The 23,657-nt window shown below is 43.6% G+C and overlaps 2 protein-coding genes across 2 annotated transcripts in view; both read right to left on the bottom strand.

Annotated features, from left to right (window-relative positions):
* The window catches only part of LOC147418442 (uncharacterized), a 35,257-nt gene extending 21,988 nt beyond the window's left edge, over window positions 1-13,269 (bottom strand). Inside the window, exons 1-6 of the mRNA XM_086506513.1 lie at window positions 12,949-13,269; window positions 12,433-12,527; window positions 12,263-12,330; window positions 12,134-12,177; window positions 11,266-11,343; window positions 11,027-11,180 (exon numbers count right to left, since the gene is read on the bottom strand). Of these exons, the coding sequence (XP_086362639.1) occupies window positions 11,027-11,180; window positions 11,266-11,343; window positions 12,134-12,177; window positions 12,263-12,330; window positions 12,433-12,527; window positions 12,949-13,097 (588 nt within the window). The 5' untranslated portion in view covers window positions 13,098-13,269. The remainder of the gene's footprint in view (window positions 1-11,026; window positions 11,181-11,265; window positions 11,344-12,133; window positions 12,178-12,262; window positions 12,331-12,432; window positions 12,528-12,948) is intronic.
* A 418-nt stretch (window positions 13,270-13,687) lies between these two features.
* Window positions 13,688-23,603, bottom strand: LOC147418441 (uncharacterized). The gene is made up of 4 exons (XM_086506603.1): window positions 23,546-23,603; window positions 23,387-23,459; window positions 23,092-23,309; window positions 13,688-13,788 (listed from the first exon to the last, which is right to left on the bottom strand). Exons 1-4 carry the CDS (start codon window positions 23,601-23,603, stop codon window positions 13,688-13,690), a joined length of 450 nt encoding a protein of 149 aa, XP_086362729.1.
* Window positions 23,604-23,657: the final 54 nt, after the last annotated feature.

Genomic DNA, 23,657 nt, shown 5'->3' with positions numbered 1-23,657 from the left:
ATATAAATGCATTGGAAAATTCCCCTAACTGATGCTAATGGATTCTGATGGGAATTCCAATGATCATGTTGTGTGCAACCGGAGGATATGCATCTATACTCAGTGACTGGGCATGCATGGTCTACGAATAGACTCACAAAAGTGTCAGATCACTAGATCACTGCTAATCTAGACTGACGTGAACCCTGCTATAGTGTAGCTTGTCCACGAACACAGGGTTGGGATGTGTCACGTGACAACTTGTACCGGCTTCAGTTGTTTCTAAAGTAATGAAATCCAATCTTTTTGTTTACTCGATCTTCTTGAAAGAATTGAATGATGATCAAAGGTCAATATGTCTGACCTATAAAAAGAACAACAAGATTTTCTGCAAGCTCAGGCTGATTGTTTCTCTTAAGGCTTACCAACAAGGGAGTTACCTCCTTCGCGTGATTCTGTCACAAAGTGATGACGTGTCTGCCCGGGAGCCGAAACCATGACTACTACTGAAAACCCTAATTCTGCAAACCCTAACCCTAAAACCTGCAAACCCTAAACTCTGCCAAAAACCCTAAAAACGGCAAAAACCCTAACCCTAAAAGGGCAGCAATGAAAAAGCACCAGCCTCATGACGTGGCAGAATCCCGTAATTTGCGGTGTTGATTTAGGGTTGCGACAGCTAATGCTTTTTCTCAACGCAATTTGAGGAGAAAGAGAATTCTTTGCTTTATTTTATCTCAAGTGAGTTTGAGAGGGAAAAGAGCCTTTGCTTTTATTTTAGGCTTTTGATTTTGAAGCTCTTTTTTTGGCAACCCTTGTAAACTTTAAATAAGTAGTTTGGACAGACACTCTGGAGGGCATCTGGACGCAGAGTCTGAGAGTGAAACCCTAACCGCTCTCTTGTACTTTGAACATTGATTAATACATAAAGAAATACCGAAAGGGTTGCCAGTCTTTGGGGCCAATATCTCTAGGCACGGAACTCCGCCGGGCCAGTGCAAATCTATTGTGAACTGTGAACTATTTTGAAGTGGTTATTTGGTGGTGTTGTGATTAATTCTTGACTTGGGAGTGTCCAACTCTATTACAATGGTATCAGAGCAAGGCCAATTTCTCTTCTACGGAAAATCCGATCCCAAAATTTTTTTCCGCGGCACTTATGGCTTCACGCAAGGATCAGTCAACTCCCTCTGCATCCGAAGATGCGGACAGGGATCACAATGAAGATTCAGGCAGAGAGTATGGCCCGCCTCAGCCTACTCAAGTGGAGCGTCGAGAGATGGAGCTTCGTCAGTTGATCGGCGATGCAACAAAGATGATGCTCAATTTTGGGAAGGATCCAAAGTTTGCAAAATATATAAGCGAGACTTCTTTCCAAGAGGTGCACATGCAGTGGCAGAAAACCACAGAACCACCCCGAAAACCCGCTCTCAAGAAACCTTTTGCTCACAAGAAATATACAGAGAAGGAATTAGAAAAGGTGGTTGATGCACGGATTGCTCAACTTTTTGACGCGCAGAACAAAGCTAAAAAGCACGGCAAAAAGCAGAAGAAAGGCACTGACTTCCCGGGATATTTGGGTCGTCAATCGACATTTGATAAGGCAAAGAAACAGAAGAAGCGTGTTCGATTTGAAGGAGTACCCAATTCTTCTTCTTCTTCTTCCTCTTCTGACAGTTCTTCTAGCTCTTCAGACAGATTCGAGCGAAGAAGACAGAAAAGGCAAAAAGCGAAGCAAGAAACAACGCTTTGGAAAGGGCAAGAAAAAGACAAAGAAGTCTAAATCTCGCCTAGTGAGTGACAGTTCTACAGAGGACTCGTCTACAGACAGTTCAGACTCTAATGACAGCAACTTTTATGCGAACAAGAAGAATTTTTATAAAGCCAACCAATATGACTTTCTGGAAGATAAAAGCAAGAAAGTCCAAGAGTTTAAGGAAGGTGGACAATCAATCAAATTTGACACTTTTTCAAGATATAAAGATGCTCGAAGGCTTTGTCTTTTATACAGCAGTTTGACATCGCTTTCGCGGGAGGACGCTATTCAGAGCTCTCCAAGATTCGGAGAGCTGCCTCTTATTTTAAGGGAATGCTCGAACTTGGTGGTCCACGCTTCTTTTAAACAAGACTGCGCCAGTTAAATGGCTGAAATTTAAGAAGCTTTTTATTTCTTCTTGGCTGACACAAGAGTATGAACGCGATATACGAGCTGTGCTTGGAACCATCTTCGGATGACCAAGAGAGATACAGTGGATGCTTAGTGCGAGAGATTCTGGAGCTCTTTTTTTACCCGCCTCTTCATTCAAGAAGATCTCGTTCACAGAACAGATTGAGCGGTTTACCGTGGGTCTACCTACAGAGATCCGGATCACTGCTTGGAACAGAAGTCAGCTTCTATTCAGGAGTTGATGAGTCATGCGAAGCGGGGTTTCGCCATTCACTATAGCAGTTTGACCTATCCCACCGATGAGGTCATGAAACAACGAGCCGAACAGACTTCAACGAATGAAAGTAGAAAGAGAAAGAGTAACCCAAAAAAGAAGGATGCACGACCCAAGCTTACTCCTGAGGAGAGAGATCGCTTCATCAGGGAGGGGAAGTGCTTTGGATGCGGGGAACATGGACATATCTCCGCAAAGTGCCCTAACTAGGCACCGAATGAACAAGATGAAGAAAGGCCAGAAAGTTCTAAAGCAGCTGAGAGACGTGGCAGAAAAGGCAGATAAAAAGCAGAACTGGTACCACATGGCGTGGGACCTAAACCGAATCAAATGAATGAAAGATCAGGGAGCTCTTTTGAAGGAGCCAAGGCCAACTTCTTTTCACTTGGAATTGGCGGCTCAATTACGCCCGACAGGCTGAGGCCACAGGCGGAGGTAGTTCGGGTGGCACCCGGACGGGATGTTGCCATTACACCGAGCATTGGCAAACATCGTTTGCAATGACATGGGTGTTTAGGGCACGCGAGTGACGTTCTACTCGGAATCCCTTGGTACCACAAGAACTACGCCATGGTTGACTACCGGGCCGAGAAAGCGACTTTGACAAATGAAGGGCTCAGAGATTGTACTTGATGAATTTCAGTTTCTTTACTCATTCTTTTGGGAGAGAACTGAACGATGGATAAAGGTCGAATATGTTTTGACCTGAACAAAAGAACGCCAAGATTTTTATCCACTCTCATGCCGATTGCTTTTTAGAGGGCCTGAAGATCATACCATTGATCTGATACCTCGAAGCAAACCACTGAACCGACCACCTTACCGTGTGAGCCAAGCACAGAATGAAGAGATTATGAACCAAGTGAAAGACCTCTTGGAAAAGGGTCTTGTCCAGCCTAGTACTTCACCGTCTTGCTCTCCAGTGTTATTGGTTTTGAAGAAAGACGAATCTTGGAGAATGTGCATCGATTATAGAGCTCGCAACAAAATCACCATCGAGAACAGATTTCCGATTCCTAGGATCGATGATATACTCGACAGATTACGGGGTTCCTCGTGCTTTAGCAGGGTTGATCTGAAGAATGGATATCATCAGATTAGAATCGCGCCAAGAGATGTCTACAAGACAGCTTTTCGGACGACTTTAGGGTTATTTGAGTTTTTGGTGATGCCTTTTGGCTTAACCAATGCTCCTAAGACATTTAACCGGATGATGGACAGGATTTTTCGAGAGCGCAGGCTATTTGTTGGCACTTTCTTTGACGATATCATTGTTTTCTCCAAGAATGAGGCAGAACATAGAGATCATCTCCTTCAGGTCTTTCAGGCATTACGAGATCACGAGTTAGTGATTAATGCAAAGAAAAGTGAAATTTTCCTACCAAAGATACACTTTTTGGGACATATTGTCTCAGCAACAGGAGTGCAAATGGATCCGGCCAAGATAGAGACTATCCGTGATTGGCCCGATTTGAAGAATGTCCATGAAGTTAGAAGTTTCTTGGGATTGTGTTCGTACTACAGGCGGTTCATTCGAAAGTTTGCGGAGGTTGCTTCCCCTTTGCATATCTTGACACAAAAAGGAGTCCTTTTCTCGTGGAGACCCACAAAAGTGACTGTCTTTCAGGAATTGAAACAGAATTTGACTACAGGACCAATTTTTGACTTGTGATCGTAGTCTAGATGCGGTCTTACTACAAGAAGGCCAATGTCATTTTTTATGAGAGCCGATTGTTTTCAAAGCCGAAATTGACAGTACAGATATGTGAGAAAGAGCTTTTGGTGGCTATCCAAGCTCTTATTCAGTGGCGATATTCCCTACTCGGAGTCGATATTACGGTTTTTCACAGATGATGGAAGTTTATGCTGCTACTTGTCATGGAAGCAGCTATCGAAAATAGCAGATGCGGTGGGCAAACATCTTGTCACAGTTTTTACTTCCGGATTGTCCATGTGCAGGGACAGAAGTAATTGGTGGCAGATACTTTACCCCGAAAACCGTTGGTTTTGGCTATTTCCGCGATACATCATAGGAACTTCGAGGATATGGTCGGTCAGTACGCCACAAAACAGATTTTGCAAATGTATTCACTTGAATACAGAAATGGGACATAGTAGCGGACTATTCCATTTGGAATGGCTACTTGATGAAGAAAACCATGTTGTGCGTTACACAACCGTTGAGGGAAAAGGTTATGACCGAATGCCACTGTCCACCGTTTACAGGTCACCGTGGCATTGCTTCCACCTTGAAAGGGGTAGAGAAATACTTCTTTTGGCCGAGACTCAAGAAGGATGTGGACAAGATTGTGCGCAGTTGCTTGGTATGCCACAAGGTCAAGTTTGAAAGGCATAAAGCACAAGGATTGTTACAACCTTTTACCCATACCCACCCGCCTCTGGGAAAGTATTGCAATGGATTTCATCTCCCGAGAACACAGCGTGGGCACGACTGTTTATTGCCCAGATCTTCAGATTACAAGGCATGCCTGAGACATTGTCTCCGACAGGGACCCAAGACTTACAAGTTTGTTTTGGAAGGCAATATGGGAGAACATAGGCACGCTGTTGCAGTTCTCGTCATCGTTCCACCCGCAGACTGACGTGCAATCTGAGATTGCCAATTCAGTGGTTTTAGATTTATTGAAGTCTTATATCTTGGATCAGAAGACTACTTGGGAAAGGTTTTTACCTTCGGTGGAATATGCCTACAGAAACACGTTTGACTCTTTGATGGGGAAGATGCCATTTGAGATTTTTGAATTTGCTACGAAGGTTCTACTCTTCCTTAGCGCGAAAGATAAGATTTTTCTTTGAAGCCGACCAGTTCACGAGGGACTTGGTCCGGAAGGCTTTGCAGAAATTTCAGGAAAGACAGAAAAAGGCAGCAGATCGCCATTGACGCAATTTGAAATTGAAGGAGAATGATTGGGTGCACTTACATTATGGGAAGGCACTACCAAAAAAGACAAAAAAGGGAAAGGACCGGCTTTTTTGAAAGCTTAGCATGAGATAGTGTGGACCTTTCCAGATTTTCGGAAAAGATGAATGATATCTCCTTTGGATTGAAGCTGCCAGAATACTTGAGGATTCCAATGTTTTTCATGTGAGTCTCTTGAAGCCTTTTGAAGGCGATGTGCCCGATGATGGGAAGCCAGAGGTGCAACCCGAATTGGAAGAAAACGAGGAGATCCTTGTTCCTAAACAGATTTTGGCACATAAGGATACGACGAAAGGTAAAGTCTGAAGGCGGTTCTTGGTTAACTTCAAGAACTATCCTGCATTTGATGCGAAGTGGATGGAGGAGGAGGACCTAGCAAATACTCCTCAGATTGTGAAACTTTACCTCGATGCTTGGTTTAGCATAGTCTACTCCAAATGGAACCCAAAATTCAGCTTGGCCAGAGATCTGGTGCAGTGGAATGCACAAGAAGGGAGTTACTCCGCTCCTTTGTCAACAGATGCCTCGATTTTAATACTAAAGTCACTAATGTCTCTTTGAGCTTCAGGGATACTGACAACTGACAGTATTCTGCTGAATGACTTTATGAAATGGAATTCCTGATTATGATATTGATTTGTTCTTGACTTCTTTTAAGTGCAGGAACTGATAGACGAAATGATTGGAGCATTTTGGTCTGATTGATCTCGAATAGACATGGTTGCAATAGGGGTTAGTCAATCGGACATCGATGAGGTCCAGACTGGACCTAGATGCGATTGCTAGCTACATTGCCGATAAATCATGGTCTAAGATCGGAATGAATGTTGAATGTCATGTGATGTCCCGTGATGTCTAGTGATATCCTGTGATGTCGTGTGATGTGACTATCGATTGGTACATGTGCTAGATGTGTGTTCCTAGTACATAGGTACTAACAGTCAGTGTCCGCTAAGACGGTTTATGGCCTCTGTCTGTTTTGCAGGCGTAATCGAGGGCGATTACAATGCTTTCAAGAGGGGAGTATGTCACAAAGTGATGACGTGTCTGCCCGGGAGCTGAAACCATGACTGTTGCTGAAAACCCTAATTCTGCAAACCCTAACCCTTAAACCTGCAAACCCTAAAAACTGCCAAAAATCCTAATCCTAACCCTAAAACCTGCAAACCCTAAAATCTGCCAAAAACCCTAAAAACAGCAGAAACCCCAACAATAACCCTAACCCTAAAAGGGCAACAATGAAAAAGCGCCAACTTGATGACGTAGCAGAATCCCGTAATTTGCGGCGCTGATTTAGGGTTGCGACAGCTGATGCTTTTTCTCAATGCAATTTGAGGAGAAAGAGAATTCTTTGCTTTATTTTAAAACTCAAGTGAGTTTGAGAGAAAAAAGAGCCTTTGCTTTTATTTTAAGCTTTTGATTTTGAAGCTTTTGGGGCTCTACTTTTGGCAACCCTTGTAAACTTTAAATAAGCGGTTTGGGCACACACTCTGGAGGGCATCTAAACGCAGAGTCTGAGAGTGAAACCCTAACCGCTCTCTTGTACTTTGAACATTAGTTAATACATAAAGAAATACCGAAAGGGGCGCCAGTTTCTGGGGCCAATATCTCTAGGCACGGAACTCCGTTGGGCCAGTGCAAATCTATTGTGAATTGTGAATTGTTGTGAAGTGGTTATTTGGTGCTGTCGTGATTGATTCTCGACTTGGAGTGTCCAAGTTTGTTACAGATTCCAAGTAGTACACCACCGAACCGGCCACCGTACTGAGTTAGCCGAGCCAAAATGAAGAAATAATGAGCCAGGTGAAAGAGCTTCTTGAGAAGGGTCTCATTTAGCCCAGTACTTCACCATTCTATTCGCCTGTGTTACTAGTTTTAAAGAAAGATAGATCTTGGAGAATGTGCATTGACTATAGAGCTCTCAACAAAATTACCATCGAGAACAGATTCCCTATTCCGAGGATCGATGATATACTAGACAGACTTCAAGGTTCTACTTGCTTCAGCAAAATCGATCTGAACAGAGGTTATCATCAGATCCGAATTGCTCCTGAAGATGTCTACAAGACAGCTTTTAGGACATCTTTTGGCTTGTACAAGTATTTAGTGACGCCTTTGTCAAAGGTGGCAACAAAAGATGCAATGAAGACAAGACCTGGCTCCTGATCCGGTGGGTACCTCGACTCCGATCTAGAACACTCGCAATGCCAAGCACATGAACAAGGCACACCTGTGGAGAAGAGAGATCACATAAGTAGAATGAGAAAGGACATCTGAGAATGAGAGAGAGAGAGAGAGAGAGAGAGAAAGAGAGAGAGAGATCTAAGAAAGGCTCTCCATGCTGATAACAATCTGCTCATACAAGTGACCAAGGGTGGTCCGACATAGAACTGACATGCCAATGCATAGACCCGAGGACACACACAACTACGACTGCTACTGACACTGCCAATTGCTCCTGTACACGAGACCACTGCCACAATCTCGTCATGGGCTGCCCTAGCCTCCTGTCGCACCAAGGCGCGGGATCTCCTCCTAGTAAGAGAACCGATCCGAAGAGAAGAGGTAAACATGTCTCGAGTAGAGAGCATGAACCTCCTCTCATGTGCCTACACCTCTGTTGTGGTGCTCTGCATCATGGTGATCATGTCGTCTTCGTGGTAAAGCTATGAGGGGGAAAAACACTAGGGAACTGGTCCTACTGCCCATGATGTGCTACCCAAGGAAAAACGTTGGGGTTGTACTGATGTGCATGAAAAACGTTGGTTGATCCATGCATAAACGTTGGTTGATCTCTATAAGGAACGCCAGGGCTGCCAGCATGAGAAAACACCAGGCTGCCCCATGGGGTGCCCAGGAGAGGGCGCCCCTGACTAGGGCTACTGCATTGTGCCTATATGACCATGGAACAAAGCCAAAACCCGAGCTAAACATGGCTAGACATGACCCGACATGAGTGAACAACCTCACACTGGCCTGGCACAGCCACAAAACAGCCCCCACTCCCTAATCTACTCATGGGAGATACCAAAGCTACCACCAGACAGGAATATGAACTCTTAACACCCCCTCTCAGATCCTGGACGAGAAACGGATCCAAGGAGCTGGAGTGAGCAATCTGCAACTGTAAAGAGAGGGTTTCATGGACGAGGATATCTGCTACAGAACTCCGAGGTTGAATAGTACCTGGCCAGTATACCATCCAATCGCTACTCCCAAAAGACGTTCGAAAAGTATATTGTTGTCTACTAAAAGTAAATCCAACTCTATGAAGAATCTTCTCAAGCCAACCGACTCACAAGTCGCACAACCAACATCTGCAGAAGATACTGCTACTGACCGCTCCAAGAGTATACATCTAAATTGAGGGTAAAAGGCATCAAAAAGAATGGTATCCGGATTATTTCCCGACTCTAAAGTACTCCATCCTCGAGGAAAGAGTCAAAAATCTACACCTCTGGTCATATACCACATGCCAGAAACTCCAAGCTGCCACAGAAGTCCAAAGAAGGGAACAATCCAATGGAACTATATGTCCAATGATGAGGAACCAAAAAACTGCACCAACCACCATATAGAATGATGATCTACAAACTATATCTGAAGAAACTTCATCAGAACTGAGAGTGAAACTGTAACTAATCTGTCTGGAACACCACTCGAGAAATATCACCCCACTCTCACAGTGAATCAGGAACAAACATCCATCAGAATGGAAACACACATCAATACTGAGACAGCAGCTAACACAGGAAGATCAAAGGAAGATCCTCCTCCCAAGCTCTCCAAGAGAAGAACAGGGTGCTGTAGAAAGCAACCAAATAGACTGTCAATCCTGTCTGCTGCACATGGAACCACCAGACGGATAGGTGTATCCGAAAGGAAAAATGATAATAATGATATACCTGTGGAACTTGGAACCAAATGTGGAAGAAGCAAGAAGATTGTCTCCCCTCTTTGAAGAATGTAAAGGGTTGAAAATCTGTCCCAAAACTGGTGTAGACTAGCTGACAAGGATCGAAAATTGTCCCACAATTGAAACTGACAACCTCACAAGAGGACAAGTAAGTGACCAAATCTGTAGGGCCACACTACCATTGGGGAAAGGAGAAAACGTGGAGAAAGGAAAGGTCCATACTCCAACATAACCTCCTCGTACCCTTGTCATTGTTGGCTAACGGTCTGGCACCACATGCTCCACCTCTACACCTCATCCAATGGAAGTCGGATGATCAAATACGAAGTGGATCTGAAGATAGAAGTATCCCCCTTTGCCTGTCAAAGCCAACTCTGACACATGCATTGTAACATGCGTCGGAACTATTGCATACCAGATAACCGAGTCACCTAAAGCCGGAATTGGGACTTCAACATCCCTACTTCAATAAGGAAAGATATTATCCACTATCCGCAATCTGTACAAAAGTGCAATTGAATCATTAACCCGCTACCCATGGGATAGACAACTCCAGCGACAATTCCAAGAAAGACGTGCATTTGCAAAAGGCAAAGCAAATCTGCCACTCCATCTTCTCGAAGAAAACACAGCCATAGAAAGCTCCTCCAAAAGGAATGAAGAAGATCCTACTGCCGTCCAAACACTTCTCTCTGAAGAAGAAGCCGGAAATGAGTAGCTCCCCCTCTGGATCAAACAACCGCATGCTTGCTCTCCTTGCGGGAAAGCACGGTAACATGACTCCATTTGGGATAACTAAAGCAATCCAGCATTGCTACACATCCTGGAGTGAAGATAGGTCGGGGTAATCAAGGGTAAAGGCGGGGAAGTCGTAGACGAAGATCCAAGGCCTCCACATACCCAAACTTGGAGAAAACCAAAAAAAAACAGCAAGCTTCTTCTCTCTCAATCATGTCCAGGACCGCACCCGATCAGCCATATAGGAAGAGCCCGGGAGGCTTGGATGAGATGGCTAAAGGATTGTTTGAGGATCATAGTTTGCATCTGAAGTTCCGAGGGGACTAAGATGTGGATTCTACAAATGTTATGGTTCGATATCAAATGGAACTGAGTGAAAGGTGTTTACTCTTTCAAGTTTGCATGTTTGTCTGAGTGTGTGAGGTAGAGATTTTGCAACATTTTGATTCTGTTCACCAGTAGGGGGGATATTGATAATGATGAATTTAGTACATTGAGACATCCGTGAGAGGTAGACACTCACTGCATGTAAACATGCCATTGACCATTGCACAGGACAGCACAATTACTAACCATGCACTAGGGCATATCCTAATCCACACCGGATTTCTGACCGATCATTAGTCAAGCCTTGTATTAGTAAAATAGCTCCATCCCCCTCCCTACTTAATCATTGATTACTCTATTGCCCCACACCCCTGAGGGAACTGTTTATTATTGTTGTACCTTTATCATGTCCAGAGTGCTTCCATATGGATTTGTCTTATAGGAGAGTTTTATTGGCCCTATATAAAGGTTTCAATAAAACCTTTGTTTCTTTCCATAACATGCACTCACACACACATACACCCATAAATGTGCCACCAAAATGTTGGAATGTATCATATCTTTGCCTTTATAGTGTGTGAGGTGCCATGAAAATTAAGGTGGAGATTTGAACATTCCATCCTACAATATACACACTCATGCAACCAGCCTGACATTCAAGCAAGAACACGATTTTAACACGACCTTATGATTTGAAGGACTTGTTGGAATGTCAATGTTGAGAAAAAGACTAGCAGACAAAATGCCCTTATCAAGGTCACGAAGGGCTGCCTTGATTAGAGGAAGACAAATGCCTGCAGCTGCTGCAAAGTCGCTTGGAACACTTTCCCTTCTATTCCTGCTTATTTCCAGCACTAAAGTGAGCATACACCTTAAGCAGATCAGTTTTCATAAATTTATACATATTATGGTGGCCATTTTACCAATTCAGTGAAAGTGAAATGGCAGGCACCCCACAAATGACCGCCTCACGAGCCCCTGCTACTGTTCCTGAATAATATCTGCAGTTTTGGCATACCACCAACAACATTAAACACCTTGAGAAACATAACTAATAAGAACCTTCAACAACCCTCTCAACAACAAATGTGTCGAAGGTGCCCAGGAGGTCTAACAATGGATGAATATTCAAAATAGAATCTCAACCATTTATGTATGCTGTTTATTAGTTTGAGCAAAAGGATGAACGAAGTCAAGTTAGGTCAATGCCTCATCACTAACGAGATGTGGATGACCTTACAAATGCCTCCATTCCTGGTCTTATATGGCACATGCAGCCCTTGGTTGTGAACCAGGCACACGTGGGCTTGTAAGCAGTGGTTTCTTCGTGCACATAATAGTACACACACGTGTGGACTCTGCCGCCTTAAACTTTCTCATTTTTTAGGAACTGGGGGGTACTTCTTGGAGACTGACCACCTAGACTTGGGCAGACACCTGATTGACATCTGATTTGTCCACATTAACAATTCTCACCATTTTTCAGACTTTCCCATTTTTAAGGACAGCAGGGTATTTTGAAAATTTATGTGTTTGCTCAACCTGGCCTCTGATTACTACATATGGAGCCCCACAGTGTCACATGTCCAAGCACTCCTTTCTCACTACCAAATACCCTGTGAGGACCATGTAGAAGCTACACCCTGAACGTGCACATCATATGGATCAGAACAAGTTCCTTTGCACCAGAGCATCAAAATAACCCAAAATCAAGTTTGCCCAGAATTCAACAGTCAATGCAAATCTCTGATTAGAATTAACATTATGGAAGGTATGAAGCCAGTTACCCACATATGATATCCACAATTGCATCCCTTATTTATCCCACTGAGAACCTAATGCCATAAAATCCAGACAGTAAGGAATATTGTTGCGACATGACCAACCATGTTGGATGTGCATAGGATAGAAAATCCTTACTAGAGAAGGTTTTATTGGAGGGAAGAGAACTCCAGACAAGCTGAGAGAGACACAATCAGCAGGTGTTCCTGAATATTAAATTAAGATGTGATGCTTATAGCAAATCACCGAACCATAAAAAGGGGAAACACACACACACACACACACAGGACAGGAAGGTGGATACTAACCAGAGACTGCATAAGCAATGGCTCCTTTGATTTCGATGGACCTAGCTACCAGATTTTCATGAATTGTGAGTGAATGACTAACACCGGATTGATCCCTGCAAAGTAGGTTTAATGTTGTTCAGCGTTATTCAAGTAGCTTTAATGTTGTTCAGCCTTATTACACGGGCAACAAAAATTTTGCAGCACAAAGCCCTTACTGGGATGCACGCATCTGTTTATGTGCTCATGTTTGTGTCTATGTCCCACATCTGTGTTTGGCCTTGTGCACGCACACGCATGAATTAATGACTGTGAAAACGTCAACACAAATCACTCACCGTATTGTTTAGTTTTCTTGTTTTTGTCTATGTTTGGTGTCTCTACAGTGCGTGTGGGCACGCATGCACATACACACACAAGCCCACATGTCCCCTGAGAGCTTCATTTTGGTGACTCATGCACATCTTGAGCATGCACATGCATGTATTGAGTATACATTTAACTAGAAAAGAAGAACATCCAGCGTGAAAAGCTTACCGGACAGGAGCACAGACAAAGACCTGGCATGCGCCGCTGTCGACCAAGGCACTCACCAAAGCTCTCAATCCAGGTGCATGGATACCGTCATCGTTGGTGACCAAAACACAAGGCCGATCATTGCCATCAGTCCCTTGAGAATGCTCCATGTAGACTACTGTCTGTGCTGCAGATCATCAAGGCCCTCCCGGCCCCTCCAAGACGAATACCACTTTGAAATGGTGCGCCGCTAATGCAGCGAGATGCGTAGACTCGATGTAAATGGCGGCATTGGCGGGCTCGACAGCCCAGGCGATGTGACCCATGGCCTGCAGAAAAGGCTGAGATCATACCTAGGCCTAGATGGGACAAACTTCAAAGTATAGATTCCACGTGCCTGGTCCACACTGCACAGTTAATACATGTGCGAAGTCTTGGGGAGGGGCCGGGCTTGCTCCTCCCGACTCCGAAAACAAAACAAAGTTAATACATGTGCGAAGTCTTGGGGAGGGGTCTTCACTGAACTATGGGGAACTCCTTACCTACTACTAGCTTGCGCGACCTGCCTATCAGCGGGTCTCGTTCGCTCTTATTATGACACAAATTAAATTAATGACACACACACGCACAAAGAGTGCAACATGGTTTTCATTCCAAATAGGAGCCAATAGTTCTGTTGCAAAAAAGAAGCTTCTTGATAAGAGAGGAGTCCCAAACCCAAAAAGAGATCACCACCAAACCAAGCCCATTGTAGAAGGCATTATTTAGACTTAAAGTGAAGCTTGCGATGGACACGGGTTCGCACCCGTAACACCCAGGGCCCAATGTGTCGCACACTTTGTCCAAGCCGCCTTGGAGTATTGTGCGCGTGTGTCGCACGTGTCAATGCAAAGGACTTGCCATACACCGTGTGCGAGCCACAAATGGCTCCAAGCACACAACTAACCTAAACTAGTAAGCTCAAGAGAGAGCAAAGGGTGTGTCACTCACCGCTCTACGCTCACCTTCGTGGTGGATTCCTCGCCGCGATGAAGAAGAAGCTGCAGTCGTGCCGCACTCAACTGCTTCGCCGCCGTCGTGCCTTTGTAATGCTCGATCGCACTCACAATCTCTCTCTCTCACACACACACACACACACACACACACACACACACAAGGAGAGGAAGAAGAAGGAGAAGATGGAGATGGAGCAAGAGCACTCTTCAATTGCACAAATGAGAAAATAAATGAACTTTAGGTTTAGTTGACTTTTATATGAGCTCGCCCCACTCACACTTGGGCGCCCATGCTTAGCCAACTAATCCCTTGAATGTTCCAGTTAGAGTGCGCCTCTCATTGGCGATTACTCTTACCCTTTTCCTATTGGACCGACAAGCCCGGTACCTGACTCTACCAAGTAAATAATACAACGTCCGTCGTAGGTGATAGGGTGTCCGTGAGCCGTGAGGGTTAACATGCCCCCCTTCCTGATGTAGATTCCGTCCTCGGAAGCTATTGAGTTGTGGCGCGTTCGTCGAGGTGGAAGAGCATTTGAGATGAATGTCCTTAGCCTTCTTCAGTCACTGCAAAATCAAACAACATTGGCACAGTAATTGCATTCTCATATACAATTAAAAAGCATATGCAGTTTTAGGCAGACAAATTGATTGGTAACAGAATTTTAAACCATTTGCCAGCAATAAACATTAAATTACAATATAATCAAATGCATAAATAGCTGTAAAGGTATAAAGTAAACAATCTGGGGTCGCTAATTTAACGGTTGAAAGGTACTAGAGATCGACTATTAATACCATGGGTAAGCTTCTTGATTTTCTCTGGTCAATTAAGTTGTTTAATCGCGAGAGCCAAGTATTTCATGTTCGAGGGCTGACTAGAGGCTATACCTAGAAGACCTTGTAGTTAAGCTACGATAAAAGGAATTTCTCATGAAATCATCGCCTAGCTTATTTCCTTTTCTTTGACCCCCCCAAGTCTTTTCACAATGATTCAATTTCGATGTGTGTGCTTATTTTGTATGCCTTGGGTTTTTTGCTTTTCAAGGAAAAGTGCCCACACTGGGAACCTCTAGGGCTCTGGTACCATAGGCGATACATGTGAGTGAAGTACCAAATCAAGCTAAGATTTCTCTTCCAGCTTCAGATTTTACATTGTGGCACTTTGATTTTTTGTTTGTTCGTTTTTAGCATTTTAATTTTGTAACTTTGGGGGGTCATATAACACTGTTACCCTCCCCATGCTCATCACACTAGTAAACTCTCTTTATAATACTTAAGCTAAAGGTCAATAGGAACTAAGCCCTAGTACATTTCACACAATGCTGCCTAAATCGGATTAAGAACCTAAGTAGCCATTGATTATTAGGAAGGCATTCCCCATGGTATTAAGAGAAGATCTCTAACGCCTAGCTTGGTCAAACTAGCTTAGTCAGACTGCTTGCTTTTTAAACCTAGACAAGTGATTATGACAAAAAATTGCATTGAATTAAATGTTTGATACTAAGCAAATGCGGTGAATATAATGCTACCAATCACAATTAAAGCAGACAAACATAGATGCAAAAGAGATAAGGGGCAATGCTAATGGACAAGAAACACCTGTTTGTTTGATGATCGCCCCCTCGATTTGAAAAGTGGATCAAGATAAAGATTCCATGAAGGTCCAGATCCTAACAACAGTAACACGTTCCTGTACACACGAGGAAACACAAAGAGTACCTCTAGGAGGCACATCAGTGGGAAAAAGGAACTTTGCTAATCACTCAACTCTAAAACAGAAACACTCCCATTGTACTAATCTTACCTACCCTCCATCACTTGAGTGATGAGGATCAAAGGTGTTTGATGACCTTGGTTTCTATTTCAGTGTACCGGATGTGAATGTGTAGGTCTGGTCAATGTTATGACTTTTATTGTGCATACTCGTTTGCTAATTGCTCTTGCTCTTTTTTTTTTTTCTTTTTTGTGAGTATAAGGCTTTATATATACATTCCCTAAGATTGGAGATTAAGAATTCAGAGAGAAAGGTTGAGAGGGGAGTAAGTGAATGATGACTATCAGCAAACACTCCCCCCTTCCTTGGGTAGATCATACCGTTTGGAATGATGTCGTCACCTTTTGAAACCAATTGCTCCAAGTTGTTATGGGTAAAGGCTTTAACCAATAGTTCTCGACCTCCCTATGCGTTTCATCTAGTTGCAAGGGTGGTAAGGTACTCTCCCATGATTTTATTTGCAACGTTTTTGTAGGTGGTGAACTTGCAACGGGAGGTGCAAACTCTTTCTTATTTGTATGGATATGTACAATGGTGGGTGAAGATTGTGTTGAAGCTTCTATTTCCGTATAAGAACTACATGAAGAGCATGATGCTTCATTTGACTTCCCTGTTCCTGAGCTAGATGGAACAAATCGTTCTTTCTTTGGTACCCAAACTAGCTCTGGAACGGGTATGTAGCATTCCGTGATTTTTTTCTTTCCGCGATCGTTAATTTGTTTTGAAGCTACAGGATTGGACTCACATGGGTCAGGTGACCGGTAAGAGCACAATTTACGTTTGGCACCCATATTTGATCATTCCCTTCATAGTAGCCTTGGGCTTCCAATAGTTTTTAGGAATCCATCGCAACATTTTCTTACTTTTCTTGGAGCGAGTGGGACTTTCCTTATAAGGCTTCTATTTTTTAGCACTAGCTATGGTCGTTAAGGAAGATTTAGGGACCCACTTGTATATTTTCTTCGTTATATTAGGATGAGTCTTGTCAGAAGCTATATGCATTGCTTGTAGCATATTTAAGGGTACGAGTGGTGGCATTTCATCCCCCTCAGGTGTTACCCAGGTCGTCCCCCTGTTTCCCCAAGTGTCTATGGTTGCTGCTAGGTGGACCCAATCCACATTGTCCGACTCAGTCATCCCAGGTAGTACATCCATATAAGGAGAATCTTCCCCAACATCAGTGTCAGCTTTACACGTGTAACAATACTGCAATGTGGCCGAGTGAACTGTGGTGTCAGATCTATGATCAATTATAAACCTGTTTCCTAGAGGATGTGCTCGACCAGTTACAAGATCTACTCGAATAACAGAGTCTTGGAACTGCAAGTAGACATGGTTTTTAGACCAGTCATCCACCATTTTTGCTTCCCTCATGAAAGGACGTCCTAAGATCATCTCAGATGCCATAGTGTGCTTGGAGAAATCCATAACAATGAAGGTAACTCTTATTTTATGTCCAAATACCTTGATCTTGAGATCTTCTAGCATCCCAATAGGTTTAACAGTAGACCCATTGGCCATCTTTACTACTATGGTTGTGGTTCCAAGGGGAGGTTTTCCCATAGTTTCCCATCAGTTTTTAGTCACAATGCTAACCCCAGCGCCACCATCAAGGATTCCCTTCACAGTTAATCCCTTGGTAGTGATTGGTATGGTTGCATTGGATTCATCTCCCTCAAAGTATTGTCCCAACTTGTTAAGAGGTATTTCTACAATAGGGTTCTCATCTAGGTTGGGTTGTGGATTTAAGTGTTCCTCCTCTATTGGCGTCTCCCTAGCTCCATCCATCTGTGCAAATTGTGGTAGCCCGACCTTCAGTTCTCCATTGAGGAAAGCTCGAAGAGCTAAGAATAGCTCAGGGTCTCCATATAGTTTGGACATGATGGTGGTTCTAACTTCGGAAGCCATGAAATCCATCAATTTGGCAATATTTAACGGCACCTTTTGGGCTTCAGTCCCTTGACGTGGGGAAGATGGGATCTCCATTTCTTCGATAGGGTCAGGTAGTCCCTCTGTAAACATTCTTTCCAACAAGAAGTGAGTACGCCCACTTTCCCATGACTTTAAGTCACTTTCTTCTTGGATGACACTAGGTATGGCTAGGGGTCTATGGACTTTGTGAGGTTGTTGTTGCGTAGGGAACACTGTGTCTGTAATCTCGATCTGCCTAGGTGCTGGCTCTAGATCCCTTTGGGTATCTTCTACCAAACTCCTTAATTGCTTGACTCGCTCGATCTCCTCTGTAGGGTTTGGGTAAGTTCCTATCTTCTTCTTGGATCGTGGCCATTGTGGCTCATGACAATCTTCCTTGTTAGTTTCTTTCCTAGTGGTTGTTTTGGTCTCTATGGTTTCACCTGAATCAGAATCCTCTTCAGCGTCGTTCATATATACGGGGTCGTCACCAGTTCCTATGTTGGTCTTTGAACTAGGGTCTGACTTTGCTGCTTTTTGTGATCTCTTCCTTCGTGTTTTCTTCTTCTTCTGAGATTGGACAATTGATGCTGTGTCTCTTTCTTCAAGAATAAAATTTTGTTTTTGGAGCATCGATCGTGTGAGTATGTTCACTGGTACCACAGGTGTACTTTGTGATGGCTCCTCAGTAACCTCAATCAAGTTTAATGGTGTGATCTTCAACGCATTTGGATTATTCAAACATTGGGAAATCAAATGATCTATGCCACATCGATTACACATAAGTATCGGCATTGTAGACGTGCTCACTTGATTGGTTTGCATTAATATGGCATTCTTTTGTAGCCTAATAGGACACTCGGCCACATGATGTGGACCTCCACACTCATAGCATTGAAGAGGTGGTCTCTTGGTAGTGTAATTGATATTTTGGCCTCTTGCAGCAAGAGCAGCTACCTGATAGACAGGTTTGACTTGTCCCCAATAGTCCTCCATGTAGTATTGTGGACTTTCTTCAAGCGCATACATCCCATAGGAAATATTAGGGTCTATATCTTCCTCACAACCTTCCAAACAAGAAATAGATGACTCACAACCCACTTGATTCACAGAAGTGATTCTCGAATGTGGTGGTTGCGGTCCTAGCATTGGAGGTGGTAAGGGTGTTGTTTGAACAACATTTTGGGCCCTAGGGACCATGTGTTGTGACGTTTGTTCAAGAGGTGAGGCCGGCATCAATGCAGGCACTCTAGGTGTGTCTGTCCAGGCAAAGGTTGGTCTATTGGCCATCGCACGCTTAAATACTATGCAATCCTTAGCTTGATGACCATACCTCCCACAGACATTGCCATTCCCATTGAATTTCACTCTAAAAGTAGGGCATTCACTGGTACTATGCGGACCATAGCATACTGAGCACCATTGCTGCTCCCTTCTTGGATACATGTGATTGTTTTGCGGAGCACGATTGTCTTTAAGACTCTCTTGAATAGCCTTGGTGAGATCTGCTAAAGTCATCTCAGATATCTTTGGCTCCTTAGCAATAGGCTTTAGGGTCATTGGTTGATGCCCCGATGCTTGCGAGCTAAAAGATTTAGGCTCAACAAACACTCTTTCTCCTTGAATCATTAAATTATCCTCCAATTGGATAGCGTTGGTGGTGACTGCTTCCCAAGTGGTGATACCTCTAATGACTAGGCCATTGTAGATATCCTCATGTCGTAATCCTCTAATGAATCTATCAAGCAATTGATTATTATTGAAGCGCTCATTTGGATTACAACAATAATTCAAATGCTTCAAGCGACTAATAAAGTCTCTCACTGACACTCCTTCCTCTCGTTTGGCTTTCTAGAGCTGAGAGGCTACACCCCAAAGCACTCCCTCTCGTATGTATTCTTTCAAAAATAGTCTCCTAAGAGTAGGGTAAATCGTTTTTTCTTCCACCCTTAGGGTTCTATACCAATCCCCTGCCTTCCCACTTAAGGTTAGGCTTAAAGCATTACTCTTGTGCAAGTCATTGTGTTCTCCTAGAGAATCACATATCTGTTCAAACACTTCGATATGCTTTCGCACATCCCCGTCTCCACTAAATTTTTGTGTGAGCTTGGCTATTTGTACTGCCTTACTTCTAGGCTCTCTATCAGGCGTGTTACACATATTCTCAGCAATAAATCGTCCGATACCTTGAGCAAATGTTGCCGAGTCACCTAAGTGAGCAGGCATCATGGGTGAAGGCGCTCCAGAGACTACATGTGGAGTAGGTATTGGCATTGGGCTTGGCATATAGGAAGCCCTTGGGTTCCATGTTTGGTACGGTGTTGTGCCATGTGGCGGCCCAAAGTTCATATGTGTGGCTCTAGGCATAGCAGACGTCGGATGTGACATGCTAATGCTAGCCGGTATGGTCCCATGGTAATAGGAGCTTGGGTGTTGTGGTTGTGGAGCATATGTTGTTGAAACAATGGAAGGGGTAGGAACTACATGAGTACGTGGACCCATAGGTGTATACAATTGGTACACACTTGTAGGTACTATTGCAGGAGTTGAGCTACCATGTAGCGGCACTTTACTAACAAATGAAGTCCATGGCGTGTTTCTCGGCATGCCCATCATTGGGGTAGGCATGGTAGCCGTGGTGTCATCAAGGGAAAGATGAGCTAGACTTGGAAAGGTAAAGCTATCACTTGTGGGCTCAGATTGCATTGAGACCCCTGGCGAAACCACATATGGAGGATCCATCGGACTTACCGAGGGAGTCGCCATTTGCGATAAGGTCGGTTGTTTAGCCTTCCCTGTATCCAAGAATCTCATGAGACCCGTTGAAGGCATATGGATCCCCTTGTTCCGTCTCTCTAACTCAATAACCCTATGGATGACCTCACAAACCCTTTGTTGTTGATCCTCCACACTAGTAGCACCCGTTGTGGATTGTAGGACATCTAACCAACCCACGTGATAGGTGTGACCTGTGTATAGGTCGGTTAGAGTTTCTGTTTGTAGTTCGTACTCCCAGTTCTTATTTAAGAACGCTCCATCTAGGATTGAGGTGCTAGGGGTGTCTTTTGAACTAGATGCAATATGGCTCTCTATAGGTTGACCCTTAGTGGTCGCTAATTCAGGAGCACTGGATCGCTCTCCTAGCAATGATATCGACATAGGAGCTTTTGCTTTTAGCTCTCTTCGTTGCTCCGCCTTGCGTAAGCTCTCGATTTCTGTTTCCCTAGCCGCAATGATATACCACTCAACTTCTTGTACTTCGGCAAGGCTTCTACCATCAGGTAATATAACCTTGGAGGGAAATTGCTCTGAAAAGTGAGGGGGTGCAGTGAATGGAGTATTTACGTGCACACTCTCTAAGGGCATAGGGTCCGTGTTGGTCACGAATGGAGAATTTACTTCCCCACCCCCCTCTTTTACATCATTAGCCTCATGTTCGGAGCGAGTGGCTCTACTAAAGGTTTCCTTCAAGCGGTTAAGCACGCTCGGCCCGGACCGTGGACCCATGGCATGCATGTCTTCGCTTGAGCTATTAGGATTAAGCATTGGATAACCCTCCATGACGTCGTAGTCAGAAGAAGAGTCACTAGACGCTATATGCGGGTCCTGAGTGGTACTACCTTGAGTTCCTGCTGAGGGCCTAGAGCCTAAGGTAGAGGAATAATGAGTGTTTGCGTAAATGGAGACACTCTCAATGTGATCGTCCTCTAGCACACGACCAAAGCGTAGGTGCATATGACCTCGACACACTAGAGGTGTTGGTGAGTGCCCGTGAAGGCCGCTCACCTAGTTTTTAGCGTGTTTACAAAACCCAAATTTTTAATATAAATTTGTCCCTTTTTTAACCGAACCACAAAATATGGTGTGCGATAGCTCAAAATGAGCGTCTTGGCTAGAGGAATGCGTCGTGCTTTACAGCGTCCGATTCGGTTACGTACAACCCTCGGAATCCTAAAATTAGTCTTTTCCTAGTGGGGAGAGGACTAAAATTAGTAAGTCCAAAGGGTGAGTTCTTTGGGCTTGAGGGAGTAGACCACACTCACCCTTTAATTTTCAGATTTTTTTTATTTTAAAAAAAAATATTTTATTTTTTGGCCTTGGAGGAATGAGTGGACCATGCTGACCGCACTCGCGCTTTACTTTTTCGTTTTTTTTTTTTTAAAAGTTTTTTTTTAAAAGTTTTTATTTTTTATTTTATTTTTTGTCGGTCGGTCGTCGCGCTGCGCTGCGCGGTTTCAATGGCCTTGGGCCACCCACCCACTAACCTTCCACCTCTCCTAACTTTTCAATGGTATTTTTTTTGGGACACACACACCACTAATTTTTCAATGGTCTTTTTTGGGACACACACACCCACTAACTTAAACTTCTCTTCTAACTCTTCTACAACTAACACCTCTGCTAATTACTAATTGACAGTGAATTGTGAAGTTACCTACAACAACTAACTACTCTTCTCTTCTCTAATTACTAACTGACAGTGAACTATGAAGTTACCCACTACAAGTAACTACTTACTCATTCACTAACTAACACACTAACTACTAACTGTGCAAATAAAAAAACTGTGTAAAGATAGAAATTGAAAGAAATCAAGCTGTCTACTAACTGTGTAACTAGAAATTGAAACAAAACATTCATTCAATACTAACATTCTAACTACTAATTGTGCAAAAGATTATGTGCAACTAGGCATTGACAAAAAACAAAGATTATACATGAAATGAAAGCTTGCAAGAATTGACTTCTTCTCCTCTTCTTTCCTAACAAAAACACTCACATAAGAAGCATAGAGTGCCTCTCAAGCTTGGTGGAGGGCGATTCTCCGACAGTGGCGCCAAAAATGTGCGCGTGTGTCGCACGTGTCAATGCAAGGGACTTACCATACACCGTGTGCGAGCCACAAATGGCTCCAAGCACACAACTAGCCTAAACTAGTAAGCTCAAGAGAGAGCAAAGGGTGTGTCACTCACGGCTCCACGCTCGCCTTCGTGGTGGATTCCTCGCCACGATGAAGAAGAAGCTGCAGTCATGCCGCGCTCAATTGCTTCGCCGCCGTCGTGCCTTCGTAATGCTCGATCGCACTCACAAGCTCTCTCTCTCTCTCTCTCTCTCTCTCTCCCTCTCTCACTCCCTCTCTCTCTCACACACACACACATACACACACACACACACAAGGAGAGGAAGAAGAAGGAGAAGATGGAGATGGAGCAAGAGCACTCTTCAATTGCACAAATGAGAGAATAAATGAATTTTAGGTTTAGTTGACTTTTATATGAGCTCGCCCCATTCACACTTGGGCGCCCATGCTTAGCCAACTAATCCCTTGAATGTTCCAATTAGAGTGCGCCTCTCATCGGCGATCACTCTTACCCTTTTCCTATTGGACCGACAAGCACGGTACCTCACTCTACAAAGTAAATAATACAACGTCCGTTGTAGGTGATAGCGAGTCCGTGAGCCGTGAGGGTTAACAAGTATCATCGACAACATACATTCTCACTTTCCAATTCTCTGCTTCAAATCCAAAGGAAGGTAGTGCATTTATGGGTCGTTGATACCCTATCTCTCTAAGAGAGACATGATCGCGTCCTGCTGCCTCGGCTAGCTCTAAGGCAACATGATAGTATCCTATGAGTCCTAAATAGCACGTGGACTCATATAGACCTACCAATAGATGGGCCGGATAATAGTGTTTTCTGCAAAGAAGGAAAAGTATGTTAAGAAAAATCCAAACTTATTGCAAGACATAAATAATAATAATTCAAAGCCATACCTTATGACATCAAAGTCTTCTAAGATATGGACAACATCATTTGCAGGTATGGGTCCCCTCCAAAAAAGTGGATCTATGCTTCATACAACATGGTTAGTATGCTTTAATCATTCAAACTTTAAAGTGAGGCTCATTTTTTGGAAAGTTTCAACAAATTACCTCGAATATATTCAGATACCCTATCCATTGTGTATTTGATTATAGATCGGCTGGCCATCTATAAACAATAAAAAAAAGTAGGATTAATATAAAACTTCATTTAACAAAAATT

Source organism: Adiantum capillus-veneris, chromosome 30 (assembly GCF_014529385.1).
Source record: "Adiantum capillus-veneris isolate H3 chromosome 30, ASM1452938v2, whole genome shotgun sequence".
Lineage (NCBI taxonomy): Eukaryota > Viridiplantae > Streptophyta > Polypodiopsida > Polypodiales > Pteridaceae > Adiantum > Adiantum capillus-veneris.
This window is presented reverse-complemented; position numbering and strand designations above follow the sequence as displayed.

Excerpts from the sequence above, each read along its gene's own strand:
- LOC147418441 (XM_086506603.1), bottom strand. The coding sequence starts at position 23,603 with ATGGCCAGCCGATCTATAATCAAATACACAATGGATAGGGTATCTGAA. Across the intron at positions 23,310-23,386 it reads GAAGACTTTGATGTCATAAG|AAAACACTATTATCCGGCCC; the intron begins GTATGGCTTTGA and ends CCTTCTTTGCAG. Across the intron at positions 13,789-23,091 it reads GAGAATGTATGTTGTCGATG|ATACTCCAAGGCGGCTTGGA; the intron begins ATACTTGTTAAC and ends CACACGCGCACA.